General features: G+C 46.9%; 4 protein-coding genes across 4 annotated transcripts; all 4 read right to left on the bottom strand.

Moving 5' to 3' along the window:
• Positions 1–4441: 4441 nt before the first annotated feature.
• Positions 4442–7702, bottom strand: aire (autoimmune regulator). Its single transcript, XM_047026913.1, is given in 11 exon segments — positions 4442–4634; positions 4840–4914; positions 5004–5082; positions 5414–5535; positions 5719–5853; positions 5943–6091; positions 6093–6446; positions 6559–6672; positions 6802–6905; positions 7018–7322; positions 7556–7702. Coding segments are annotated over 11 exon segments (1668 nt in total). The 3' UTR covers positions 4442–4550.
• A 1024-nt stretch (positions 7703–8726) lies between these two features.
• On the bottom strand, positions 8727–13127 carry rab6bb (RAB6B, member RAS oncogene family b). Its single transcript, XM_047027052.1, has 8 exons — positions 12908–13127; positions 11381–11439; positions 11156–11209; positions 10797–10902; positions 10444–10555; positions 10216–10309; positions 9906–9972; positions 8727–9618 (listed from the first exon to the last, which is right to left on the bottom strand). Exons 1-8 carry the CDS (start codon positions 12975–12977, stop codon positions 9554–9556), a joined length of 627 nt encoding a protein of 208 aa, XP_046883008.1. The 5' UTR covers positions 12978–13127; the 3' UTR covers positions 8727–9553.
• A 106-nt stretch (positions 13128–13233) lies between these two features.
• Positions 13234–18736, bottom strand: LOC124472202 (solute carrier organic anion transporter family member 2A1-like). Its single transcript, XM_047026912.1, has 14 exons — positions 18686–18736; positions 17812–17949; positions 17539–17701; positions 17205–17423; positions 16865–16973; positions 16539–16671; positions 16385–16463; positions 16011–16175; positions 15586–15805; positions 15038–15185; positions 14693–14865; positions 14061–14125; positions 13777–13900; positions 13234–13668 (listed from the first exon to the last, which is right to left on the bottom strand). Exons 1-14 carry the CDS (start codon positions 18734–18736, stop codon positions 13551–13553), a joined length of 1905 nt encoding a protein of 634 aa, XP_046882868.1. The 3' UTR covers positions 13234–13550.
• A 775-nt stretch (positions 18737–19511) lies between these two features.
• On the bottom strand, positions 19512–22012 carry espnlb (espin like b). Its single transcript, XM_047026911.1, has 4 exons — positions 21964–22012; positions 21664–21782; positions 21309–21491; positions 19512–21151 (listed from the first exon to the last, which is right to left on the bottom strand). The coding sequence occupies exons 1-4, from the start codon at positions 22010–22012 to the stop codon at positions 19577–19579; spliced, it is 1926 nt and encodes a 641-aa protein (XP_046882867.1). The 3' UTR covers positions 19512–19576.
• Between the last annotated feature and the right edge of the window lie 4017 nt (positions 22013–26029).

The following is a 26029-nucleotide window of genomic DNA, read 5'->3' as shown; positions in this document are numbered from 1 at the left end:
AGATAATAGTTAAGTGTCACAGTGATTGTGTTCCTCTTTCTCTCTCTTTTCACCGATAATCTTGCTTCCTATCTCCACAAACGTGTCTGAGATGTACGGTCTGTCTAAAAACACAAAAGAGCTCTACAGTAGCATGAAGATGTTGTTGTAGCTTTCACATGCTTTTAAACAGATAGTTCAGAGAATAACTGAGAGAGCAAACAAGTGGGTCAGACATCACTAGTTAGCAGGACTATACAACGATTTGTCTTGAGTTGTGCTGTATGTCCTTTAGAGGTTGCAGTCACTGGTCCAGAGACAACGTGCCACAGACTGGATGTCTGAATGACACAGCAACCACCACACCACAGTGTCCTAAAACAGCCTGGGAGGTCACCAGAATGCCAATCATTCGTTTGCGCCCGACATGTGCGCCCCCCAGCAAATAGTTCAGAGCTGCCATTGCTGATCCGGCACATAGTATCAGATCAGTTGCTATGGCCTTTGGAGATAGAGAGAGAAAGAGACGGATAGAGAGAGAGAGAGAGAGAGAGAGAGAGAGAGAAGGGGGAAGAGAGACTCCACTCACACACATCTCTCTCTCTCTCTCTCCGTCTCTCTCTCTCTCCGTCTCTCTCTTTCTCTCTCTCCTCTCTCTCTCTCTCTCTCTCTCTCTCTCTCTCTCTCTCTCTCTCTCTCTCTCTCTCTCTCTCTCTCTGAGGGGGTTTCCATCTACATGAGCCCAGAGAAGGGTTTGGAAGTGATGTCAATTCCACGGTTAGCAATTTTAGAATGGCTAGCTAAGGGGCAGCCAAAGAGAATACTGTGGACATATGGATTTGATTTCTTGCTCTAGATATCTAGAGAAAGATCTACAGAAAGTAGAGAAATACTTTAAAGACTCAATTTAAAGAATGTCAAAGGACACTGCCACTACCTATTGACTCAAACCTTTTGGAAGTTGGTCTATTACTCAATTGGTGTAGATACAGACTTTGAGGTCACAAGATTGTGGTAAAGCTGAATAGAAGATCCATTATCTGTAGTAGGATTCCAGCTGCCATTGTGTCACTAAAAATGACTATGATTCAGCCATGAAATATGTTAATGGTTGTTGCTTGTAGCTGACCTTGTCTGCAGAGACACTGGGCCTTCTTCTGGAGGCTCAATGAAAACCATTGTTTATTTCTGCCAGTGCACTATTTTTAAGACTGCTAGGGGACTAATTACGGGGAAAACAACTATTTTAGGATGAATCCAAATGATACATTAGGATTCATTAGGATTAGGATTAGGATTGAAGTCCAAATGATACATGTTGAAAAATGGAACAAACTCATTAGAATAGCTCTTGAAGTTGACAACATGAAAAGTCCTTTTGTTTATTACTCTGGACAGACGTTGTGGGCAATAAAGTCAGAACTTAAAAGCGTTCCATATTGTTTATTGTGTCGGCAGAAAACCCTTATTGAACATGAATGCTTGTCCCTCCCATCCCAACTTCTACATTGAGGGCACAACATTCTCTGGACAAACAGCGATGGTGACATTTGTGGTTTGGGAAAACTCCTGGCTCAAACTGTAGGAACTCCTGTATGGATGATGGAGCGCACGTCCAGTGTGTGCTTGCTCACCAGCCCCCCCCCCCCCCCCCCCCATATCCCCCCCCCCCCCCCTCCAAACCTCATATCATTCTCACCTACGGCGAGACCGAGATCATAGGCTGCACTGTTAGCACCGACGCTCCAAAGAAAGAATGCAAACATGGTCATCCCTTCCAACGATCCCAGGATCTTTCTGGAATGCTCAAATGAGACTTTGCACTGTTTACTGTTCCAGACCGACTGTAGGCTACCCTGCAATCATCCCTGAGACTGTGTTATTATCTGGCCACCTCAGGGGAGAGTTAGCTGAAGGTTTCTCCTCGCTGCTTCTTTGGCGTTTGGTGTGACTCTGTGTCTGACCATGTAACCTCTACGAGTCCTTCCTTCCTTCTTAACCCTAACCCTAACCCCTCCACCACTGGTCTCCTGAACCACATACAGCTGTATGTTTCTCCTACCAGCTTTCTGATGCTCTAAACCATGATGAAAATGTCTAGACTATGGCACTCCTGATTGGCTGCTCTTGTAAGAGTTTTTTTATCGCCCAAGTTGTAAACAAACCAGTGTGCGACATGACCTGGCAGATACACTAATTTAAGTGTTTTTATTTATCATAACAAGTCCCTCTTACTTCAGATGAATCAGCAACTTCTTGAACTTGTAAACTTCAGCTGGTCTGCTCTTCCTCTGCTCAAGACAGAGGGGAGGGTTCAAATTGAATGTGGCCGTAGTCATCACATGTGACTGCAATGTTTGTGGTGGTAGTGGAGGTTGTGTGTGTGTGTGTGTGTGTGTGTGTGTGTGTGTGTGTGTGTGTGTGTATTGGCAGGAGCCACTAGCTTTCCTGATCCACTTCAGTGAGATGAGATGCACCATCTGGAACATGTCAGGGTTGAATGATTTTAGACCACGGTTACGTAACTGGATAGCAGGGCAGTATTTCACTATATCAAAGCCAGAGCCAAAATATGCTTGTTGCTGCATTACTACTACTGGGATAAAAGCAGAAGGTACCACATACTATAATCCACATGTCCCGACATAAGAAAGATATTAAATCCATGGTCTATCTTGTACATTAGATGTTCAGCAATCAGAGTAGTCACACACTAACAAGTATTACCAGTCTGCTGTTATATTGTCCGTCAAATAATTCCAAAGAGGCATAACCTTGGTTGGTTATCATAGACTGTGAGTTGCACCACTTCCTGTAAATACCCTGCAAAGAACAGGAAGTGACACATCCTTCAACTCTTTAGATCAGCCTTGGCACAATAGGAATAGCCGTGTGAAATCTGCCACAAATATGCTCGCCTGGAATGCCAAGACTTGAAAAGAGGATTCTCATGTTGTGGGAATATCAGTTATCATACTCTTCCAAAGTAAGACCACCCACCAACACTCACTCACAGACACAACACAAGTATACACACACATACACGTAGAAGAGTAAGAGAAAGAAATCTAGATTTGCTTGCCCATGAATAACACCCCCTTAACTCATCCAGTCACCATTCAAACATGAAATAAACAGACGTAGGAGACATTCCACTCGTACAAAACAAAGATGACTTAAATCTAAACAAGAGATTAACGTCAAACACAGTACAGAGAGAAGAAGAGACCAGATGAGGGGGAGGACGGCCAGCGAGTTCAACAACACCAATCCTTTCGTAAAAATGGAAGAACAGGACAGGGTTGGCTTGCAGAGCATAACCCAGGAGAGTACAGCCAAGCTTCATCTTGTACAAATACCAGATACACATTCACTTCAAGATGTTCACAGCGTTTGTTTGTTTTGGAAATGGAATGGACATTTCTCTCTTTGCCGCTTTGGGAAGCTCACCCTCCATTCTGCGTCATCAAAAAAGCAGAAGTGCAATAAACCAATCACATTCCTCTGTTTTTCCTGTGGAAATGTTTATTGAAGGTTCACTACACAAACTCTAATGTCAATGAAGGATGGCAATGTAAGTCTCTGTTTCTCAGATTTTGTCTGTCTCATGACTGCCACCTATAGGATGAATGGTTGCTCTTCACAAAGATGTGGTTAATGTTTGCCTTGTTTCCTTCTATCATGTAGGTCATCTCTCTTATGGTCGGCCAAGGCTTACTATTATGTAACTGCATGGATGCCTGGGCACATGGCTAACACTCCTAGCCACATGTCGTAGTTCTCAAATGTTTATAGACATTTAAAGAAATACATCAGTTTTCCTTCATTTTCTTTCTTTATTTTCAAATCGGCTGGAATCCTACATTTTCTTTTCCATTCAAGCCTGAAGCATATCCTTGCTTGAGGTCTCCAAATATAGACTGTGTCTTTCACGCGCCATTGAGAGTTAACGTCCACAGCACTGCATTCCTCATCCTTGTTTTGGGGCCTTGAGGAGCCGGTAACCATGGTAACCAAATACCGTTTGAGAGAAGAAAAATCTTTCTTCTGCTTGGCAAAAGTCCATTCATCTCTCAGTTATGCTAAACTCCTGAAACTTGGGACAAAAACAACATTCCAGATCTAAGTGACGGTCTTCAAGGAATCAAGCTGAATCTTTTCTCAGTGTGTGTGTGTAACCCATGCAAACAAAACCATCTGTTTCTGTGTGGGTGTGAATTCTTTCTGCTCTGAGCATGAAAACTTGGGGAAAAGGAGGATGAGAGAGAGAGAAAGAAAAGAGAGAGAGAGAGAGAGAGAGAGAGAGAGAGAGAGAGAGAGAGAGAGAGAGAGAGAGAGAGAGAGAGAGAGAGAAAGAGAAAGAGAGAGACATAACATCAGAGGCATTGAAAAAGAGTGTGTGTTCTTGTGTGTACAGTATGTGGGTTTATGTGTGTGGACAGTGTACCGCAGTACCGTACGTGCATGTGTGTCTAGTGGTGTGTGTGTGTGTGTGTTTGCTCAAGTGTGTAAGACCGCATGTGAGCACAATTGCATGTGTGTGTTGGCGATCTTCTGCAAATGACATGAGATCATTGGAAGTAGGCTTGAGTGTCGGAGAGAGGCCTGGAGATGTTATGGAAGGCCCACTGCAGAATCCCATCTATGGAGCCCGGCTGGGAGGAGGACACAACAGGAACCATTTAAATGCTGTGAATGGATTCCTGCATTTGAGTGTGATTGAACTTTTAAGTGCACTATAGATTAGGTGGGAAATGGCTCCTGGGATCTCCACCATGTTGGTGAAGACCAGCCGTGTGTGTATGTGGTTGGTGGAATGTGTCTGCTTCTTCCTCTAGGATGGGATTTGTCAGTGTTCACCTCTCCAATGATGGCATCCAGCTCGTCCTTCTGTAGGTTGGGCTCTGGGAGAGGCGGGGGCAGCGAGGGTGGAGCCTAAACAACCGGACGGAGCGAGAAAAAGACTGATTGGCAGCTTATGTAAGGTTAGACTAAAACACTTGACGCACACACACACTCGGTACCTGTAAGCCCCTGGATTCAGCCTCTCTGTCCCCTAAGCCGCCCCAGGTCCTAGTGCAGGAAGTGCAGATGGACCTTCCACTGTGGGGAAAACAACAGCATCACTGCATACCGTACACCCCATTACCAGTCATGAGTAGCCAGGAGCCAAACGCTAATGGTCCTAGTGTTCGAATGTCACTTTGGATAAAAGCATCTGCTTATTGAATAACACGTAAAGTAAAAGTCGTTGGGACTAGTGGTGCACTTGATTGGTTTTTGATTCATGCATTGTCATGGATTAGACTGACTTCAGTGTCCACTCCGCAGAACAGTTCAATATCCCTATACAAGTAGCTCTAGGATGCTGTTGACCTTGATAATGCAGGCCTGGCTATAGAGAGTGATGTTGGGGTGGGATGAACAGCCTTACGTGGAGAAATGGCAGTAGGTGTGGTAGCTCTGGAGGCACTGCAGACAGTGGGTCAAGTCTCCTCCACCCAGGAGGCAGAGCCCACACACGTCCTTGACCCCCATGACCTGTCCACCGGCACACTGGCACAACGAGGGACAAACAGGAAACACTGGCCGTCAACAAAACAGACTGCAGCCAAACCAAATGAAATAATTGTCAAGTCAGAGATGAATTAGGAAAGGGAAAAACAGATTTTGCGATATATGGCAGCCCCGAAAAGAAAAGAAAAAAAGAAGAAAGACCGTCATCAAAAGCTGTCCCACCTGATATCCTGAACTGTGGTTGCTCTTGGTTGCCGTGACGCTGGATAGGGAGGCGGAGGATAAGGAGGAGAAGAAGGAGATGTCTATGGTGGAGTTGCTGGAGCTGGTCTCGGCCCTCTGTGGAGGAGCCAAGCTCTGGAGGAGAGACCCGAGTCAACAGTGACACTGACAGGAACGTGAACAGACACAAAAAAAACAAACCAAAACAGCTCTCAGCTACAGACCTGACCAGCCGGCTGGATTCTTTCCCTGTTCCCTCGCTCACCACCGCATGATTGACAGCGCCAAGTGCCACTGCATATGAGAACACGAATGAGCCAGCGTTGTGTTTGACCTTCCCTGCTGTGGAGGGTGTGGCGAGAGAGCGCACCTGGGGATGGTGGTGAGGGGGGGGTCGAGGCAGGCCAGGTGAAAGGCTCTGGGACAGCCATCGCAGCAGATGAGCTCGCCTCCGTCTTTACACACGCCACACTCGTCATCATTACGCTGCACCTGGACACACGCACCATGCAGACACACACGCTAACCCTCTTCAGAAAGCATACAGTAGGCCCATGGACAGGTTTGTAGAGGGATTGTGTGATTTACCTCAATTGTCCTGGTGTAGGGCTCCCCCTTGTGGTTAACTTTTGGTCTTGCACCCTTTGACTTGAGCCCCCCTGTCATCTCTTCCACTGGACCAGAGCTAAAGTATTCACCACCCACCTTGATGCACTTTTTGGCACTTCCTGCAAAGAGACCCCAAATCCTTTACCCTAGAATTAAGAATTAAACTTTGAACATCTCCCATTTTCTGTCCACCATGTGGTCCATGGGTTGTCGAAGGACTAGCAAACTGACCAGAGCCGAACACCTGTTTGATGAGGATCTCTTCCCGGGCCCCACAGCTGACAGGGAACTCACTGGAGGACAGGGTGACAGCCCGCTGGACTGAGGTGGACACCGCCTGCATACCTGCTAAACCACGACAACAACCAGGGGGAGCACATGTCGCAAAGTTTCTGTTTGTTTTGGGAAAAGTCACAAAGTCATCATTGTTCCTCAGTGTCATAGTCTTTGTACATGACCATGACGATTGATTACCACTTTCCCCTGGGACCTGGGCCACCGCTGAAGCTTCACTCTTCCTCACCCCCTTCCCTCTGCTGCCTGCTGGGAGAGATAACGACAATGTGTGATGACTGGCACTGTGTTGAAACAACACCAGTAATAGGAAATCAAGAAGGACACAGCTGCAAGACAGATATGTGAACAGAAATGGGTGGTCGACCTGTGCTGGTGCTGATCTTGGCATGGGACTGACTGTGGGAGTGTTGGTGGCGGGCAGATGATCCGTCGCCCAGGGTCCTCTTCCTGCTGTGGGATCTGGAGCCTCCGGGGGACCCCTTTCCCTGCCTGGAGCCTGAGCTGGCCACAGAGCCCTGCCGGGGGGGCTGGAGGCTGGCGAGGAGGGCCTGGAGCCGGGGGTAGCGGTCCTGGTTGTAGTCCTTGGCCAGGCTGCTCCAGAAGGCCTTGATGGTGCTCCTGCCCTGTTCCAGCAGCCAGGACAGGAGGGAGTACATGGCCTTGTGGATGCCCTCTCTGGTCTCCCTCTCCAAGGTCTCCTAAAGGTGATCAGGCGCAAGCTGCTGTTGACATTTCAGCTCAATTAATACTGACGGGATTAAAATGTATATTCCATATTACTCAATTGCACAAATAAACAAGATATACCAATTTACTGGAATGACTCAATTAAATTGGTGTTTTAGGATTGGTTTGGTTCACCATGTGACAACATCATTCTCAACACGTACTCGTAAAATCCCTGCTATCACCCTTCTGATTTACAGCTCACCTTAAGCAACTGGTCACTAATGATGTTGCGGTCCACTAGCCCATGGACCAATGGGAAGGCGTCATCGATAGCCATGGCGATGTCTGTTCGGAATTCCCTGAGTTGAGATCGGAGGTCTGGTTCTCCCAGGGCCTCCACTCTGGACATGGCTTCCCCTTAGAACTCACTGTTCCTCTTAGAACCCACTGTACTGTACGCTGTGAGAAAGTCCGTGTGTGCGTGTGAACCAGAAGGCTTGCTTTTAAGGGCTGTGAATTGTGGTCTGTTAACTTTGAATTAATTCCTGTGGCCTTTGGATTGTAGAGGTGTGTCCATCTACAAGACTGTAATGTATATGGTTTTCCTCTTGGGGTGTTTAAACACTTGATCAATAGTACACCAAGTTTAAGGATAAAAAAGAATATTTAATAACCATGACCCACATGACACTTAATTGATGTCCAAATATCAACACACCCAGTTTCAATAAAACAAGTGTTTCTGGTTTCAACGTCAGATCTCTTCTAACTCTTTCTCTCTCTCTTTCTCTCTCTTTCTCTCTCTTTCTCTCTCTCTCTCTCTCTCTCTCTCTCTCTCTCTCTCTCTCTCTCTCTCTCTCTCTCTCTGTCTCTCTCCCTGTTTCTGTCTCCCTCTCACACACACACACACACACACACACACATACATACATACATACATTCTGTTGGAATTTTAATAGTGATTAGAGAAAGGTGGAAAGTCCACAGTTACAGTTAAGTTGTGGGGTTGATTCTTTCAGCCTTGTCTCTCCAGGGTCCATTTCTCAACCGGCATGTTAGGGTCCACCTGTTGCTCAGTGTTACCTAACTGTCCACCTGTGAGCAACCAGGGGAATACCTGACCTGTTACCCTTTTCTCAGAGCTCTTGGGACATCGACATGGGTATAAACACACGTCACACTGTGACCAAAACTGTCTTTAAGAAAATGGTGCTTTCCAGTTCAGTTACATCCTAAACTAACCAGTTTGTCTGCAACAGGATCACTAACAATGTTAGTACAATTTGTACAGACTGTTTTGACAAGTCATTTCACCATTACCACCAGCTGATTCACTTGCGGTGTCAAGATGGACCAGGATGACAAGGAAGCCGTTTGAAACACAAAGACTGCACACATTGGACAGAGTAGACTGCTCGATACTTTGTGAGTGTCGATGGTTAGGAGAGTGAAGCCCTTTAATCTTTAATTTATTAATCATGAAACATTATTACATTATTTATACTGGTAAACAAGGACCACTTCTACAGAGGGACGACATACATATTACATTATTATATACAGTGCAGTGCATTACGGTGGATCTTATATGTGTTTTACTGGGATAGGAAGGGCATAGGGGTTGTGAAATACAATTTCTTGCTTCATCTTTTTCTTTTTTTTATACCACAGTACAGTTGTTCTATAAAAGTTACTCATAGAGTGCCACATCTTCACAGCTAATGTTTATGGTGAATCTATCGTCAGTTGACTCTGGTGGGAATATCAAATGAGATACGTATGTCATGAGATTCTAGATGCTATAAAACATTCTAAGATAGTTGACCTGCTCCAGAGAGAGACCCGGAAGACAGGCCTGAGATCAGCGTGCATGCGTGCTGCAGACATTCAGACATGGTCAGCCATCTTGGAATGGACAGCCCCACTATTCTCCTTTCATGGTTAGGCATCATTTTTGGTGCTTTCCCTTTTTATATATAAAAAATACAAAACATAACGGCGAAAAGAATTCAGTTTCATTACATTTTTCTCCCTTTTTCATTTTCTAAAACAATTTGTTTGATCGTTTGTGTGTTTTCCCCGCACTTACATATTGACAAAGTATACAATATTTTACAACTGAAGACTGAAATATAACACTTGATTCGTCCAATCAGATATACATGGCCCATATCCAATCAGAAAAGTCAACTGGAAGCTAACCAGTAGGAAGCAACACAACAAGCCTATGATGTGAGGGTAGCTGTCCGCCAGCGTTGCATTAACACGAGCACCCGCCCTCAGGGACAGTGGGTTCAGCTGGTTTGTCCAGCTTGATGTCAATCACTGGAAATCGTCCAATTAAGGATAAATTAGATTACATGGACATTGCAAAACTAGCAGACAGTACAAATGGAGTCAATAAACAGACAACACCCACACCCGTCTGTGATGCATGCAAGGGTGCTATACAGCTATAAAGCCACTAGGCGGCAATATGACCCACACATATATTGTTGCTAAATGCCACTCTTGTGTGTAAAGAGGCAGCTCCCACTATGAGAAAAGCTTTGTTCTCTGGTATTGGTAGCCTTGCAGTGCACAGTGATGAGTCACTCAGTTACAAAGGATACTGCCTTCAGGGTTAGCATCATCCAAGCTCTCCATCCCAGGTAAGGCTGCTGCAACACGACGAAAGAGCTAGAGAGAGAGAGGGGGGGGGGGGGGGAGAAATAGAGAGGCAGAAAGAAAGAAAGACATAGAGAGAGAGAGAGAGAGAGAGAGAGAGAGAGAGAGAGAGAGAGAGAGAGAGAGAGAGAGAGAGAGAGAGAGAGAGAGAGAGAGAGAGAGAGAGAGAGAGAGAGAGAGAGAACCACATTCAGAATGTGAGATCCGGAAACTGAACATCCTGTTGCAGAAAATACATATTACTGAGGGTATCACCTGTTTGACATTGCAGCCTGTCTTGGCACTGGTCTCAATAAACATGACATTCAGTTCTTTGGCTCTCTGTTCTCCTTCTTCAATGGTGATTTGCCTGTTGGAGAAGATACTGGGAATTCAGATATTCACTGAAAATAAACAATCAATAAACAACATGCAGTAGATCATGGATGCAGAAGAATGTGCGAATGTAACAGTTATGTTCTTTGTATCAGCATCAATACTGGCCTCTTCTCCTCCAGATCGGTCTTGTTGCCCACTAACATAATAATCACATCACTTCCTCTCTCGGTCCTGACATCATCAATCCACTTAGAGGTCTGCTGGAAAGAGTTCACATCTGTGGAAGAAATACACCATCTTTAGCTGGAGCCTACGCTATTGTGTGTAACTGTGTGTGTGTGTTTGTGTGTGTATAAAAGAGAGAGAAAGATAGAGAGCCAGAGGCAAAGCCAGAGAAAGAGAGAAAAAGAGACAAAGAGAAAATGTGAGAGAGTGAAACCAAGAGAGAGAAACTGAGAGAGAGAGAGAGAGAGAGAGAAAGCGAGAGAGAGAGACAGAGAGGAAGACGAATCACTCACTCGTGATGTCGTACACCACCACGGCGACGGTGGAGTCTCGGATGTAGCTGGGGATGAGGCTCCTGAAGCGCTCCTGCCCAGCCGTGTCCCACAGCTGCAGCCTGACCTGAACATCAGCCGGGATGAGAGTCATGCATAGCCAGGCTAAGAGCTGGGGCCACAGTGCTCAGACCCAGCTTCAACCCAGCTCCACAAGCACATGACCCCATTGGAACATGCAGAATACACATGCAGGTGTTATGAGGTGAGATGCCTTTGTTGGTTCTTAAAAGAACAGCAAATCATCAATTCGAACGACAAACCGACTCAAACCAAGTTATTCTTTGTGTGTTGTTTTAAGTAAGGTCCTGGTTTCTTACTGTGCGGTCCTCCAAGTACATGGTCTTTGATAAGAAGTCAATCCCAATGGTTGCCTGGAAAAAATGGGCAAAAACATCGTATTAAGCTACCCAACATACAACAACATGAAAGCAAGCACACACGTTTCTTATCAAATCTTGTCCATTTGGAGAACACTTCTTCATGTGGTAGGCCTTCACATGTCATGGAAGAATTTGAGACGGGAACAGTATTCCGAAGCTGACCTGATATGTGTTGTCGAAGCTGTCATACATGAATCTGGTGATCAGAGAGGTTTTCCCCACTGAAAGAAAACAGAGCAGTATATGAAGGTCAGACAGCAGAGCATCCCTCTCTGCCTACCAGCTAGAAGCATCCAGGGACAGATCACTATTCGGACAGATGAGACTACTGGATCAGTTTCCATACGGTTACTTTTGACAACCCTGCTGTCCGTGGTGCTGAAAGGATGGGCATTAAAATGTCCCCCTTGTGCCCATCCCTCCGATGGTTGAATCCAGTGCCAACTTGCTTATGAATCTATCACTCAAATCAGAGAGAGTTTTGTGAACCTGAGAATCTTGTGATAAGGAGATGGTGGTTTCTGAATAAGGTTGGGTCAGGTTCTTTATGCAGACTGACGTGGGTGATTCAGAGGGTCCGTGGCTGTGCTTTGGGCAGCGGCCATGACAGGCCTGGTTTCAGCACCACGGACAGCAACATTACAACATACTATTGTATGGATGAGGAAGACAAGGCTTGATTACTTGACTGCTAACTAGCAGACAGACACGCCGAAACACACATAAACATGTACACACACTAATGCACACACTCCATTACACACAGACAACGGTGGACACACACTCACACAGACATAGACACACACAAAACTGTAACAAACATTTGTACTCTATAGAAGGCTATTGTTTAGTTTTTTTTCTGCTTCCTTTTCATTAGCCCTAGCTGGGAGGACAGGGCAAGCAGTAGCCTCAGATGTCTGATGCCTGGCCAGAAAGGTTTATAGTGCTAAATCATTATTGATCAGACCAGAGAACCTGTAACAGTAAACGGGCGTTGTTCCCCGCATAAACGAATTATCATATAAGAACATACTGATATGTCACAGACAACATTTTTACCCACTGTTATGATATTGGACTGTCAAATGACGGAGTCGGCGACAGGGAGGTTAGGATTCTACAGACATCGCCAACCTGGGTGTGTCCCGAACTGGCACATGGGAGATGTTTATTATACTGTCTTAAACCCAGATAAAAGGAGCATGGTGATTTCTTTTTTTCCTTTTAATGTTGATGGTAGCCAAAAATCATCGATGTTACAGTTATAGATTGTACACATCGTTTTAAAAACGTTTTACCTGCTACTGCAGTGTCCAAACCCAAAACATCCCTCACAAAATCGTCTGCTTTGGCTTATATTACGGATAGTAAAATATATTCAACACACACAGGGAACCATGATAAAAAATACAATTTTCCTATGTGACAAAATATATTAATTCAAGGCAAGAATTCCACTTAAAATGCGTGCGGTTTTTTCCATGACTAATCAAAATCTGTACAGAAACAGATCGTGCCAGGAACCGGTGAATGGGTGAACGGGCGTGAAATATGCCACAGCCACTCAGCAAATTAGCGGAACCAGCGAGAACTAACACCTAAGAAGAAGGAATGGCCTTCAATTTGCCATATCATGTTCGGGAACTGAGTACCAACCCTTAATGTGCCCTTATTAAAGACTCGACTTACCACTCTGCTCTCCTAAAAATACCAGTTTAAATTTCCTCAGAGGGTTCCCCAAATCTCCTCCGGCAGACATGGTAACGGCGATAGAGCTCTATTGTATGACAATACAGTTTTTCGTATTTAGACGCAGCGGTTCTTCAACTATCCGTTTGTGCGGGGGGATCCTCCTCTGATGGGAATGCAGCTGAGAATCGTCCTGTCAATTTGATTTGCTTGTGCGCCTGCGCGACCTCACCTTTTTTTCATTTTCTCACCTTCATTGCGTATTCAGCATCATAGTAACATTTTATAAACGATCAAAGGATTAACTGCGTTTTTGCACACAAACTGCGTAGCTCAACATTGTTTTATTGAATAGTTCATTATAAATTGTTAGTTATTATTGAGATATTCTACAAACAAATGCTTAATTCAAGTTTTTTTTTTAAAGTTAATATTCTCTAAAATGCAAAAGTAAAAAATACATGGTTTATTTTCATTGTGAGTAAATATTTACAATGAAATAATACAAATTATTTATTAAAGGAAAAGGATACTGTGTAAAAGTGAAAACATTAAACAAACAAACATTAACCCATTTTTTGGGTCTATCATTTCCCCATGTGGTGTTCCCCCAGGCCTGGTCATAGCAGATCATAGCATAGTCTCAAGCTGCCTCAGGCTCCTTCTCCAGGCTGAGCCCAGGGGTGTGCTGGGCTTTCCAGCCTGCCAGGGCAAGCAGCACAATAGCCATACCCTTGTAGCCCACCTGCAGCCCAAAGTACCTGAGAAGGAAGACAGAGAACACTCATTAAAGTTTAAGGAGATGTAATGAATTCTGAGAAATGAAGGGACCGAAAAAGAAATGGCTTCTTTTCGTCACCAAAGCTCACCTGTTCCTAAGGATGTCGTTGTCATAGTACCCACAGGCACCCACTTTTCGGCCACATTCTTCTTTCCACCACACACAGGAGTAGTCAATGGCCAGCCCAAACATTGCTGGGGCAGGCAGCCAGGCTGGCACACACAGAGACATGAGTTTAAAATGTGATATATCAAAGTGGTTAACATTGAGGTACGGTGAATGGGTGAAGACCTTGGAATATCTCCTACCATCTGATGCATATACAGAAAGGCCTCAGGATGCTCGAGCAACCAACTTGGTTTGTGGGCTTACCTAACATCCTGATAAGCAAGAACTGGACACCAATGGCAAAGGATTTCTCCTCCTGGGAGACGGTTCTTAGGAGGAAATCACACGGACATCTGAATGAGCATGAGCCTCACCCTCGTATCGGTGCCCTCCCAGTAATCATCCTGCGTGTTCGCCACCCTCACAACCATCATTATCTTCATCACCCCCATCATCATCACCCCATATTAATCATCATCACCCTCATCATCATCCCCCCCATATCAATCATCATCAACCTCATCATCACCCTCATCATCATCACCCTCTTCATCATCACCACCCTCATCATCATCCCCACCCTCTTCATTATCACCACCCTCTTCATCATCACCACCCTCTTCATCATCACCACCCTCATCATCATCATCACCCTCATCATCACCACCCTCATCATCATCCCCACCCTCTTCATCACCACCACCCTAATCATCATCCCCACCCTCTTCATCATCACCACCCTCTTCATCATCACCACCCTCTTCATCATCATCACCCTCATCATCATCACCACCCTCATCATCATCACCACCCTCATCATCATCACCACCCTCTTCATCATCCCCACCCTCATCATCATCACTACATCCTTCATCCTCATCTTCCTGAGTACCTACCTGAGCACCATCATGTAGATTGGGTTGTGAGAGAGACTGGCAATGAAGCCAGCAAAAGCAATGAGGAACAGAGCAGGCAGGAGGAAGTGAGGACAGCTCTTGACACAGGAGCCAGGGTGAGCACTGCCCAAGCCAGCCCCAGCAGCTGGCACACAGCTGCACATGGTGTAGACCTGCGGGCAGGAAGCATGCCATCTTACCCTGGGAGCTCATCCTGCACGGTCATTCCATATGGAATAACCATAGGATATCATGAGGTTGACTAAGAGAAAGGTTTAGAGCAGACTTTCCTTTAGAACGTGTCATGTATGGACACAGGACCGGTGTGTGTTAAGATGGCTCTACCTGGACTCTGTGATGGTTCTGTGGGTCCAAGGTGACATTGGTGCAGCCAGCATGGCAGGGAGAGATGAACTCTGTGCGGTCCTCACCACACACAGGGTTGAAGACGTTCCTTGGACAGGAGCAGTTGGAGTTGCACAAGGAAAGTGACCTGGAAAGCGACATCAATTTTTTAAGGCGAGGCTATGACCATGCATCACTGACGACAGCACAACAAAACGACAGAACGACAGAACGACAACACCTCAAACAAAAAAGAACATGGTGCGCCTGCGGCTGATTTGAGGACGGGTTCAGTCGCAAAGTATCTAAGTAACGTTCAACCGTCAGCCGTTGAAGGACAGAGGATTTTATTCTCTAAAAACCAGCCATGCTGAGATACCGCTGAGCCACGTAGGTGTTCTATATAAAGGACACAGCAGAGAGACAGCATGGAGAGCGTGTGAATTATTGAGAGCTCAGAGGTTTCATGCTGCCATGCTACGGGAACTGTTGCCCAGACGTGTCGACGTGGTGGCACATCTGCACGAGGACGACAGGCTCCGGCGCACCTATTGGTCCAGCGGTCCTGCGCGTGGCCGTATTCGGCGTTGACCCCCGCCACTCGCTGAGTGGAACAGCCCATGAAGAAGAGAGGCCCACACAGCAGCACTGAGAGGGTGAGGGGGAGCAGACACAGCCAGGGGAGGGTCCGCACGGAGGGGCGTGCACGCTTCATCACCACCCCGCCCAGCAGAACCCCGACTGCGACCATGGGCAGGTTGATGGCTCCTGTGAAAAACCAAAGGGCTGGTAATAGGTGGAAGATGATAGGAGGATGTATAGTCATGGCAAAACAGTTTAAGTTCAGTGAAAGTGTGTGCGTGGAGGTTGTGTACAGTCAGTCAGTGTGTGTATTTGTGTGTGTATAGATGTTTGAGCGTGTTTGTGTGCGTGTGTGTGTCTGTGAGCGCACGGGCGTGCGTGTGGTCCTGACCAATAAGGAGGCTGCTGGACGCTGGGGTGGTGCCATACTGGTGTTCCAGGAACTTGCTGAGGAAGGTGGCGAGGCCGGCGATGGAGGAGGAGAAACAGCACTGGGACAAGACCAGCAGCATGTAGACCGGGCGCAGCAGCATCCTCAGAAGGAGCCGTGGGAACCCTGACACACACACACATATGTGCCCACACACATGCACACACACACATGCACACATCCACACACACGTACATTGAATGGTTACTCTACTGTTTATAAACACACAAAGGGGTAATACCATAGCATATTTTGAACACTTTTACACTTTTGGTTATCAGTTCATGCAGAATTCAAACACACTGTTCTTTATCCAATTTAAACATTTGACCTACTCTTCAAAAAGTCAACCAATGAGGTGTCTGCTGACTTCTTCGGCTCATCTTTCTGAGAGTCTCTCTCAGTCTTGCGTGCCTGAGCATACGTAATCTATGGTTATAAGGTTGCTCTTACAAACTTGGTGTGAGGTGAAAAACAATGGCCACCTACTTTAGACTGGACCTCAACGCGGGGAAAGAAGAAGTAGGGGATAGAGGCCAGAGCCAGACAGCCAGAGGAGACCAGCAGGCCCATCCACCAGGCCCCCACCCAGCGAGGGTCAGAGGGGTCCAGGTCCTGGGGACTGTCTGCGGAGGGGGCATGGGTGAGAGGACCAGGGAAAGAGGAGGGGCAGTCAGGGACAGGGTACTTGTGACGATAGACGGATGAAAAAATTGTGAAGAGAAGAAACGGGATTGGAAGACAGAGCGTCAGGTGGAGGAGGGGACGGATGACCCCCCAAATAAGAGGGATGGAAGTTGAACAGAGAATTGAACAGAGACACACCTCCTCCGGTCTTGTCCACGTCCACATAGATCCTGAGCATCATGCCGCCCAGCAGGTAGCCGAAGGCTGGCCCAAACACAGAGATGGAGAACAGGATAGCTGGAACAAAGACATCCTCCAATGGAAAAACTGTTTCTGAGCTAGCTCTTCCTTTTACGATACATGGTGGGTGTATGGTGGATTAATAGAGGTTTATGGTGGTGCATGGTGGAAAGTGCTGGGTAAATGGTGGTGTTTGGTGGGTGTATGTTGGTATTTGGTAGGTACAAGTAAATAACAATACAGCACAAATGGTTCCCGGAGTTGGTTTAAATGAAGGTTGTACTCTACCTATGTACAGAGCTGAATTTCCTGGCTCAGCAAAGTCATCCACATATGAGATGCCAAACGGCTGGATGGGGACCGAGCCGATCCCAAACATGACCTGGGCAGCTGCCAGGATCAGCCACTGTGTCCTGGCCTCGAAGGCGTGACCTGCACCCCCCTGCCGGCACACTAGGGGGGCGGACGAGTTCCCCGGTGATAAACACACATCCCACGCTCCACCAGCTACACACACAGGACACACACAGAAGACTGTTGTTCTACATGCTCCCACATACACCAGAGGATTCATGCACAAAGAGAAAGCAGTATTGCTACTTTGGAGATCCAATGTACTTACAGGCAGACACAGAGTTGTACTGGTAGGGCTTGGACAGGAAGTGAGGTAGGGCCAGGGACGCGGCAGCGCATGACATAATCAGACCGCCCAGGCCAATGAAGCGAGGCCGGTGGACTCTGCTGCCAAAGTAACTCACAAACACCACCAGCACCATGTTCCCCATCTGCAGGACCGACAGCAGGCATGCCAGGGCAGGTGAAGTGATGGCAGAGATTGAAAACTGTGTCTTGTTGTTGTGTGAGGGAAGGCCAGTGGGGGGCGCTGTGTGCCTACCTCGTGCAGGGAGGAGACAGTGCCCATAGACATGCTGTTGAAGCCGTAGCGGCGCTCGATGGTGGTGATGCAGCTCTTGAAGTAGGCGCTGTGCAGCAGCTGGGTCAGCTGCAGCATGCTGTGACACAGCACAAAGAGCTAGGAGGGGGAGGGGGGGGGGGAGAGACAGAAGGGAAGTTATTTGGAGGTACATAGAACATTGGCTATCCAGTGGTGTTACACACATTCTGACACTGGTTTAGTGCTTGTTTGTGTTTACCATGTGAGGCTTAGTGCATCATACCTACAGCTTACATTGTGTACGTGTGTATGTGTATGTGTGTGTGGGTGTGTTTGTGTGCGTTTGTGTGTGTGTGTTTGTGTGTAAGCTATTTTCTCTCTGAGAGCCTTTGTCTATATCGGTGCCCTGCTGCTGTAGTGAATGGAGGGAAACCGTTTTTGATCTCCACTTTGAGGCAGCGTTCAAAAGAAACAGAAGACCAAACTGAAATATTTGTTCAGGTCTTTGTCTTCCTTGACCAACCTCACCCAAAAAGAAAACACTTTCTTCTCCACAATCAATTTCTTGCATTTTCAACAAATAATTAGCTCATCTTGCTTCAAATCCAAATGTTTTTACAAGACCAATTTCCGATAATTAGACCATTTTGTATACCTTCAAATGCAGGTTAAAGAGCCTGATGCCCGACATGCACCTAATACAAAGTATTTTGCAGTTCATTAGTTCCAGTTAGTCCATTACACACAGACCATGGTAACCATCAATTCCCACTTCTTTGAGCACTCAACCTCAAAACACTGGTCATCCACACAGCATGAGAGTCTAACCGACAGTTCCTCAAACGACAGTATGTGTTGCAAAAGTCCTACATACCTTAACACTACAGGACCCAGGTGTCCTTGACTTCACTTTCTTTTCCTCCATCCCAACGGCGTGCAGCGTCCACTATGACCCAACAATGACTGCTCCTGACCTCCGTGCTCTGGCTGAGTGTCAGTGAACCTGTAGGATGGTCGGGGGTGTCAGGGCAGGACTGGAACGCTCCTGTGTGCTGGGCGGCCACATCCTCCTGGCTAACCCTTTGATGCTGAGGAACACCCTGTACAAGGACATCGCTTCCCTCACAACAACAAGTTCACTGGTGAGTCGATCTCATGAGCCAGGTGAACAGAATGAGAACCTTGCTTACCCGTTTGAATCGTCTCAAGTATCTGCTACTTGGAAAATCTACATGAAGAGAGTGTGGAAGTACAGTAAAGATATGATGGTGAACATTGAGCTCTTTCTCTGGTGTTCAACATGGCTGCCCTTAGCCCTCATGAGCCCTACAGCTGTACAGCAGTAGGAAGGTACAACACCTCCATGTTTATTTTTGTATCACAAATGATACAAAAATTCTTCTCTGAGAAATTCTTTCTCACAATGAGAAAGTCCAATCTGGTCTTCTTCACCTGGTTGGTAGAAATCTGATCACTGTGATGCCTTTAGGTCTTGTTGTGTTGCTCAAGTAAACTCAGAACCAATACGAAACACATGCAACACAACTTTTTTAAAGTTGAAAGGTGAAAATGTTATTCTATCATGTATACAAATACATGTATTCATAGTCAGCCTCTTTCAACCAGTTGACAATTTAGTTCTCACAGGATTGCACACTTATACAGCTAACTCAATTCAGAGTTCACTGTGACCTCTTAGTTCACTTAAGGACATTTTGATCAACAAACCATAGCAGGACATTACAAAAATATCAAAAGAACAGAACTAGTGTTCAAAGTCAAACAACTCAGCTTCCTTCTCTTTCCAGAAGGCGAAGCTGCGATCGATGTATTTACAGATGTCGTTGTTACTGAAACAGGAGAAGTCTGTGCTGTTGCTGCACCTGAGCACCTCGTCCTCATCTGGAGTGGCAGTGTGAACTATGACCTTGGGAACCAGTCTGATGTCCTGGGACAAAAGGCACTGGCACTCTCTGGCGCCCCCTAGGTGGCACCTGGGTGTTACTGCGGCATTGCCAAAGAAGCGTGCCTTGATGTCCTCAAAGCCGTTGCTCCACTGGCGGTTTCCAGCCTGGATCTCCTGGACCACGGCCTTGTGGAAGTCCCTGACGGTCTCCCAGGGGAAGCTGCCCACGTGGTCGAACACCTCAAAGCAGAGGAGGTGCCGCATCTTCCTCTCCTCGGCAGATAGATCCTGCTCCAGGATGTGAAAGTAGCCCAGCATGAAGAGGTCAAGGGTCAAGCTGTCGTAGGTCGTAGGAAGCCCGTCAACCTCGGGCAGAAAGTGTTCGGGAGAGTGAGTGTGCCGCTGGACCTGGAGAGGGGGGACCGTGGGAGTGCACCTGTTGCCGGATTTAAAACTTCTCCATGAGTTGAGCATCTTCTCCACGGCGGTTCTTTGGCGGCAGACGTGAAACATGGAGCTGATCCTGGGTTGGGCCTGGGCTGACGACGTCAGGGCCTCTGCCCTGGCGGCGCCCTCCTGTCTGACCTTGGCTCTCATGGTGATGGCGTAGGCTGACTTCTTCCAGTGGCTGAGGAACAAGACCACGATACGCTCCTTCCTGAGGCTGGTGGTCTCCATCACCCGAGGTGCTGGGGCGTCGTGGCAGCTCAGTTCCCAGCCCGTGCTGTAAGAGCTTTGGTTCTCTACCTCAGCCAACTCCACCACCCTCCCACTCCTGACCCCTCCTTGGCTCCCCTTGTCACCCAAGCGTTGGGAAGCATTCAGAAACCCCGCGAAAGGATACAGTTCCCCGATTTGACCCTCAAAATTGGACCTCAGGCTCCTGACCGACACCCCGGACTGCTGGATCTCCCTCTCCACTGTCTCTCTCCTCCCCTTGCTGTAGCTCTGACTCTCCAGACGGTAACTGAAAGCGGACGCCATCCCAATGTGAGGTATCCTGCACGCGCCGACACCCTCCCCCGGCTCGGGCTCGGGCCTCGGGGCCACATCCGGCCCCTGCCCCTCCTCCTCCGTCTCGCTGCGGCTGGTCAGGCTGCTCAGGAGGTAGGACATGTTCCTGACGACGCCAGAGACACGGCTACACCACACCGGTAAGGGGAGGTGTCCCTCGGCGTCCATCTGCCGGAGGAACTCGGTGTTGACGGTGATGTTGACGATGGGGTCGGGCAGGATGGCCCTCAGCTCCTCAGTGAGGCGGGCCAGCTCCAGCTCGTAGGCCCGGCAGCGCGTCTGCATGGACGCGTTCTCCATCTGACGCTCCAGGTAATCCAGGTCGGCCTCCGTCAGGAGCTCGCCAAAGGGGCTCAGGATGGCGTTGTGGATCGGGGAGAACTTCCAACCCTCCACCTCCGCATGGCCGTTAGCGCCTTCCTGGTGGGGAGTGATGAGACGAGCGTCAAAACGAGACCCATGGGGATGGATTTTTGGGCGCGCGTCATCGGCCCTTCTGTGTGTGTGTGCATGCGTGTGTGTGTGACGGAGTGTGTGTGGGATTGGGATTGTGTAGCTGTGTGTGTACTGTGCCTACCTGTATCCTGTCCTCCTCCTCCTCCTCCTGTAGCCTGGCCTGCAGCTGGCGCACCATCACCTGCCTCTTCCACTCCGCGATTGGCCGGCCGCTCTCGTCGTGGGTGGGCACCAGAGAGTCGATGTCGGCCAGGATGACCTCCTCCAAGGGCAGCTCTATCAGCTCAGCCTCGTGCTCCCCCCTCTGTCCACATGGGTAAAAGATTGGCATATCATACCCCTCTAGATACTTGTAATAGCATACTATCATCATCCAGTTGTACTGTACTGAGAACGTATTTCTATGACACCAATTTATTAGCATTGTTGATGAAACACTACCTAAACTGTCAACTGTCAGGTATCTTCCAGCCTACCGTTTGTCCAGTGAAGACAGCGGTGATGCCGGCCTGTCTCAGAGACTTGATGGACTTCATCTGAGAGAACAAGCTGTGGTCCCTGTCCGGAGGCTTCAGCAGGTTGAAGGACGTCACCACTACAAACACAACACAGGCCATCCTGACCTTGCTACTTCATACATCCCTAACAGTCTAAGAGACTTACTCATTCTAGACTCTTGACTAACGAGATGCTCATTTCAATGCTAATGCGCTTACCAGATGCTAACGTACTGAATGCAACTTTATAAGATGCTAACTTAGTAGGCGCTGACTTACCAGAGGAGGCCACCTGCACATGCTGCATTGAGCCGGTGGCGTGCCTCATAGTGGCGGTGGAGGTGGAGGGCAGGGGTGAGGCTGCAGGGGGTGGGGTTGGGTGGCGAGGCTGGGGGGGCACCTCCTTCACCGGCTGCTGGGGGCACACACAGGGCCAAGGGTGAGGAACAGGTCTGGGTCACTACAGAGCAAAACTGCAGACAAGCTGGCAAATAAGAAGATTGGATTCGTCCCTGAGTCTTGTTCACGCTATGTTAAGACAGGCCGCTAAACAGCTCAAGTCTGAGGTTCAAATGAACTGTTCAAAAGGGAGTAAATGACATTTTAAGCCTGTTGTGAGCGTCATTTTATTTGAAGGTCATGGTCTGTCCCTGACTTCAGGGTTGGTCACCTTGCTGCTTTCCATGCTGGTCATCCAAACAGTGGGTCCTTATCCAAACAACGGTTTCTGAGTTCAAATGGCTTTCTATGTAGATGGAGAAAATCTAAGTCAGTTGGGATGAAGGTTGAATGAAAATATTCAATCTTCTTGTAAACAATCAGCATCTCTTGCCACCATGAAGTCAACACATAGCAACGACGACAACAACGGCGAGCACCATGGGAAGACTAAGCGTGAACCCCCGCCTGGACAGAAATGGAACCACAGGACATGACCCAACATCAACTCCATAAGAGGCCCCAAAGCAATCTTCTAAGAGACCAAGACCCCTGGGGTGCAGAACACACACACACACATAGTCACACACATCGACTCACACTGACATAACACATAGACATGCTCATACACACACCTGCGGTAGACTCACACGTACAGTACAGCACACAAACATATCCACACAAGCTCGAAAGGACTGTGGTAAATGCGAAGGGTGAAACGGGAGCCCAGACAGGTGAGTGTGGCGTAGCCCCCATGGGGTGCACGAAAGACGCAGTGTGTAAGAGTTCAGAAACTTGATAGCCTGGTTCAAGTAGCCAAGTGATTCACAGGATTTGTAATGGGCTTGATGCTATTCATTAGCCTAAATGCTACATAGTTCATTATGCTGGGCTTTGCCACCCTAAGTCAATGGGCTAAGTGACTACCAGATGTGTCCTTCCACTAAATAATACACAAGAAAAATTTCACAAAATAGACACTATGGAAATGTTACACAGTAAGTACAGGGACATTCCCCCCGAGACAAGTAGGGTGAAGTGCCTTGCCCAAGGACACAACGTCATTTTGGCACAGCCAGGAACCAAATTGGCGACCTTCAGATCACTAGCCCGATTCCCTAACCGCTCAGCCACCTGACTCCCTATGCTTTTAACATGCATTTGTAGGCATAAAGGCATAAAGTTCAAATGTTTTTGATGTGTGCAGTATTATTGTTTAAGTTACTTGCCATCAGTAGGAGAAAATTCTGATAATGTTGTGTTAAAACAATCAGAAGAGTAAGAATGGTACAATCTGATTTAGTGGTTCATCAACATGTAACCTGTTTTGTCAACTGAAGGTAATACACCACCAGAATGGTCAGATGGTTGAAAACGCGAAGAAAACAAAACTGATTCATATCTGCAAGCAATTCTCGTCATCTGAAGATGAGTTAAGTGTACTTACCTTAAACTATTCCCAGCAGTAATGCAAACTGGCTTTTGGTTGGAGAAACAGACCAGCAGTTGTTTGACGCCCTCTCCAGCCTCCCAGCCAATGGACAAGAAGTCTAGGGAACAGCACCCAATGTACCAGAACCCCTCAGAGAGGGGGGCCTTCTTAGTGTCAATAATTTAAGCAGGGGGATTGGATGTCCAGCAACCGGAAGTAGACCTATGGCCATGAGGATGTGAAGAAAACCAGGACTATGAGTTGGCATTAACATGATACAAAGAAGGGCAGAAATACTGCATGCATGATTGCGTGGGCATTCAGAGGAAGCTTGACAGTTTGCCATTCAGCCAGGCTGATGAATGAGAGACTTGGCTGTGTATGGATGGGAGCTGAGGGGGGGCTGTTTTGTTCCTGGAGCGAAGGAGTCCAAAACTATGTCAGACGTCTGACGCGAGCTTTAAGTTCAAATCGATCAAAACATATTTTTTTCATAATGGAAATGTGGTGAACGTCTGTATTGAAGTGGGCGTGTACACAACCACACTGCACACACACACACAGGTATGCCCGCATGTGAACAGACATGAGCCCACACACACAGAAGAAGGAACACACACACACACACACACAAACACAGTGAACTATTCATTACACATACAACAGGCTGTCTTTCCAAACTAGTTACAAATCACAAAGACCCCGAGCTCTCAATCGGCTGTGTAACTTCATCTGTGCAGTCCACAGACAGGTGCTCCCTACCCTTTCTTTCTGCCCCATTGTGTCAAATAAGAAGCACAGGGTTTATCTCTGTGTTATTAAAGGATTAGTCTAAATGGTCAACCTGTGCTGAGAGCATTATCAATAATGGAAGCCCTCACAGGTGTAGAGCTCCTGGCCATACCAACGCAGAGACCCTGTTCTGCTCAGAGGGGCCACCTGTCAGGGAGCACAGGGATATCTAAGGAGATGGAACATCTGACCTAAGTTGAGCATTTTCGGAAGCAACATAAGATATATGATATGGGCTGGGATGGGGATCCCATCACCGGAGCAAAACAAGTCATTTGGACACTGTGATACCTTTTAGCTGCTGTACATATCAGATCTACAAACCCACTGAGTGAAAGTCAACATCACACAAAGGCAAAATCCACACACACACACACACACACACACGACACAAGAAAGTGTTGCATAAGTTTCACATTTATTTAACTTTTTTTGACAACTTTGTTACCTGTCCACAAACATTAGAAGACACCAGAACTCCAGTACACTCAAAGAGAACGTGAGCAGAGAACTGAGATTACATCATCATCATCACAGGCCAGTTATTCTAATGGTAGAAAGGGGGAAGGGAAGGTTAACATGATTCGTGTGATAGGACTGACCACAGCAATCAGGTTTTATATACAAGACACCGCCGATGACAAGCTATAGTGAGAGGCATTACATGGAAGGGGTTTCTCAACAGGACCGAACTGAAGAAACCTGACGTTACAGTAATAGCAAGCAGAGAGGAGAGAGGGAGATAGATAAAGGTAAAGGGAGACAGAGAGAGACATACAAAGAGAGAGAGAGAGAGAGAGAGAGAGAGAGAGAGAGAGAGAGAGAGAGGTGTAGTGAGGGAGCTGGATCTACATGCTCAGATTCCAAAATATGCCACTGAAAAAAAAAAATCTAAAAAAAAAGAACCTACCCATAATCTTTTACACGGTATAACCAGTTCACAGAAATATTGTTTTTTCAACTTGTGATGTGATTTCCTTTTAAATTATGTAAAGCCAGACATCCTAATGTTTGGAATAAAAAGCAGACAAAGTCATTGGTCAACTGTACACTAAATGTTTCAGATGGTGAAGTGATGAAAGCATACCTGTGAACAAGACATCTCTCTTTCAAAGGATTCGACTGATCCTTTCTCATCTTTCTATACAAACTTCATCTTAAGAATCATGATATTGGATCAAAATGAGAACTCGTGCTTTTTTATAATTTGGTAAATAGTCCAACGTATCATATCCGTCTTTGAACAGCAACAGGAATTCATAAATAAAGCTATGTATTTTTTCATTGTTCTAGCACACAACATAACAATTACCAGTGCACATACAAAGTCATACAATATAAACCAAGGTGACCAGAAACTGTGGAAATATGTATTTGTTGTTGGGATACATTACCACTAAACTGCACCACACTCTGATAAACACATGTCACAAGTCCTTCCATATTGCTAAATAAAGACCATGACCTGTGTTGAGTGACATCAGGTCCTCCAGTCATGGGGAACTGAGCATGCTCTACAGGGTGGCTGGCCTGAGGCACACTGAGACCCACAACTGTATGTTGAACCAAATATTGACCAATCGCAGTATCAACAAGGACAAAAAATCACAACTCAAACCTGTGGTTGTCTGGCCACGTCTTGGACACAAGTTCACAGTATCATCTGGCAACATCGTATTCACA

The sequence above is a fragment of the Hypomesus transpacificus genome, chromosome 10, assembly GCF_021917145.1.
Source record: "Hypomesus transpacificus isolate Combined female chromosome 10, fHypTra1, whole genome shotgun sequence".
NCBI lineage: Eukaryota > Metazoa > Chordata > Actinopteri > Osmeriformes > Osmeridae > Hypomesus > Hypomesus transpacificus.
The sequence above is the reverse complement of the archived record's forward strand: the minus strand, read 5'-3'. Positions and strand labels throughout refer to the sequence as shown.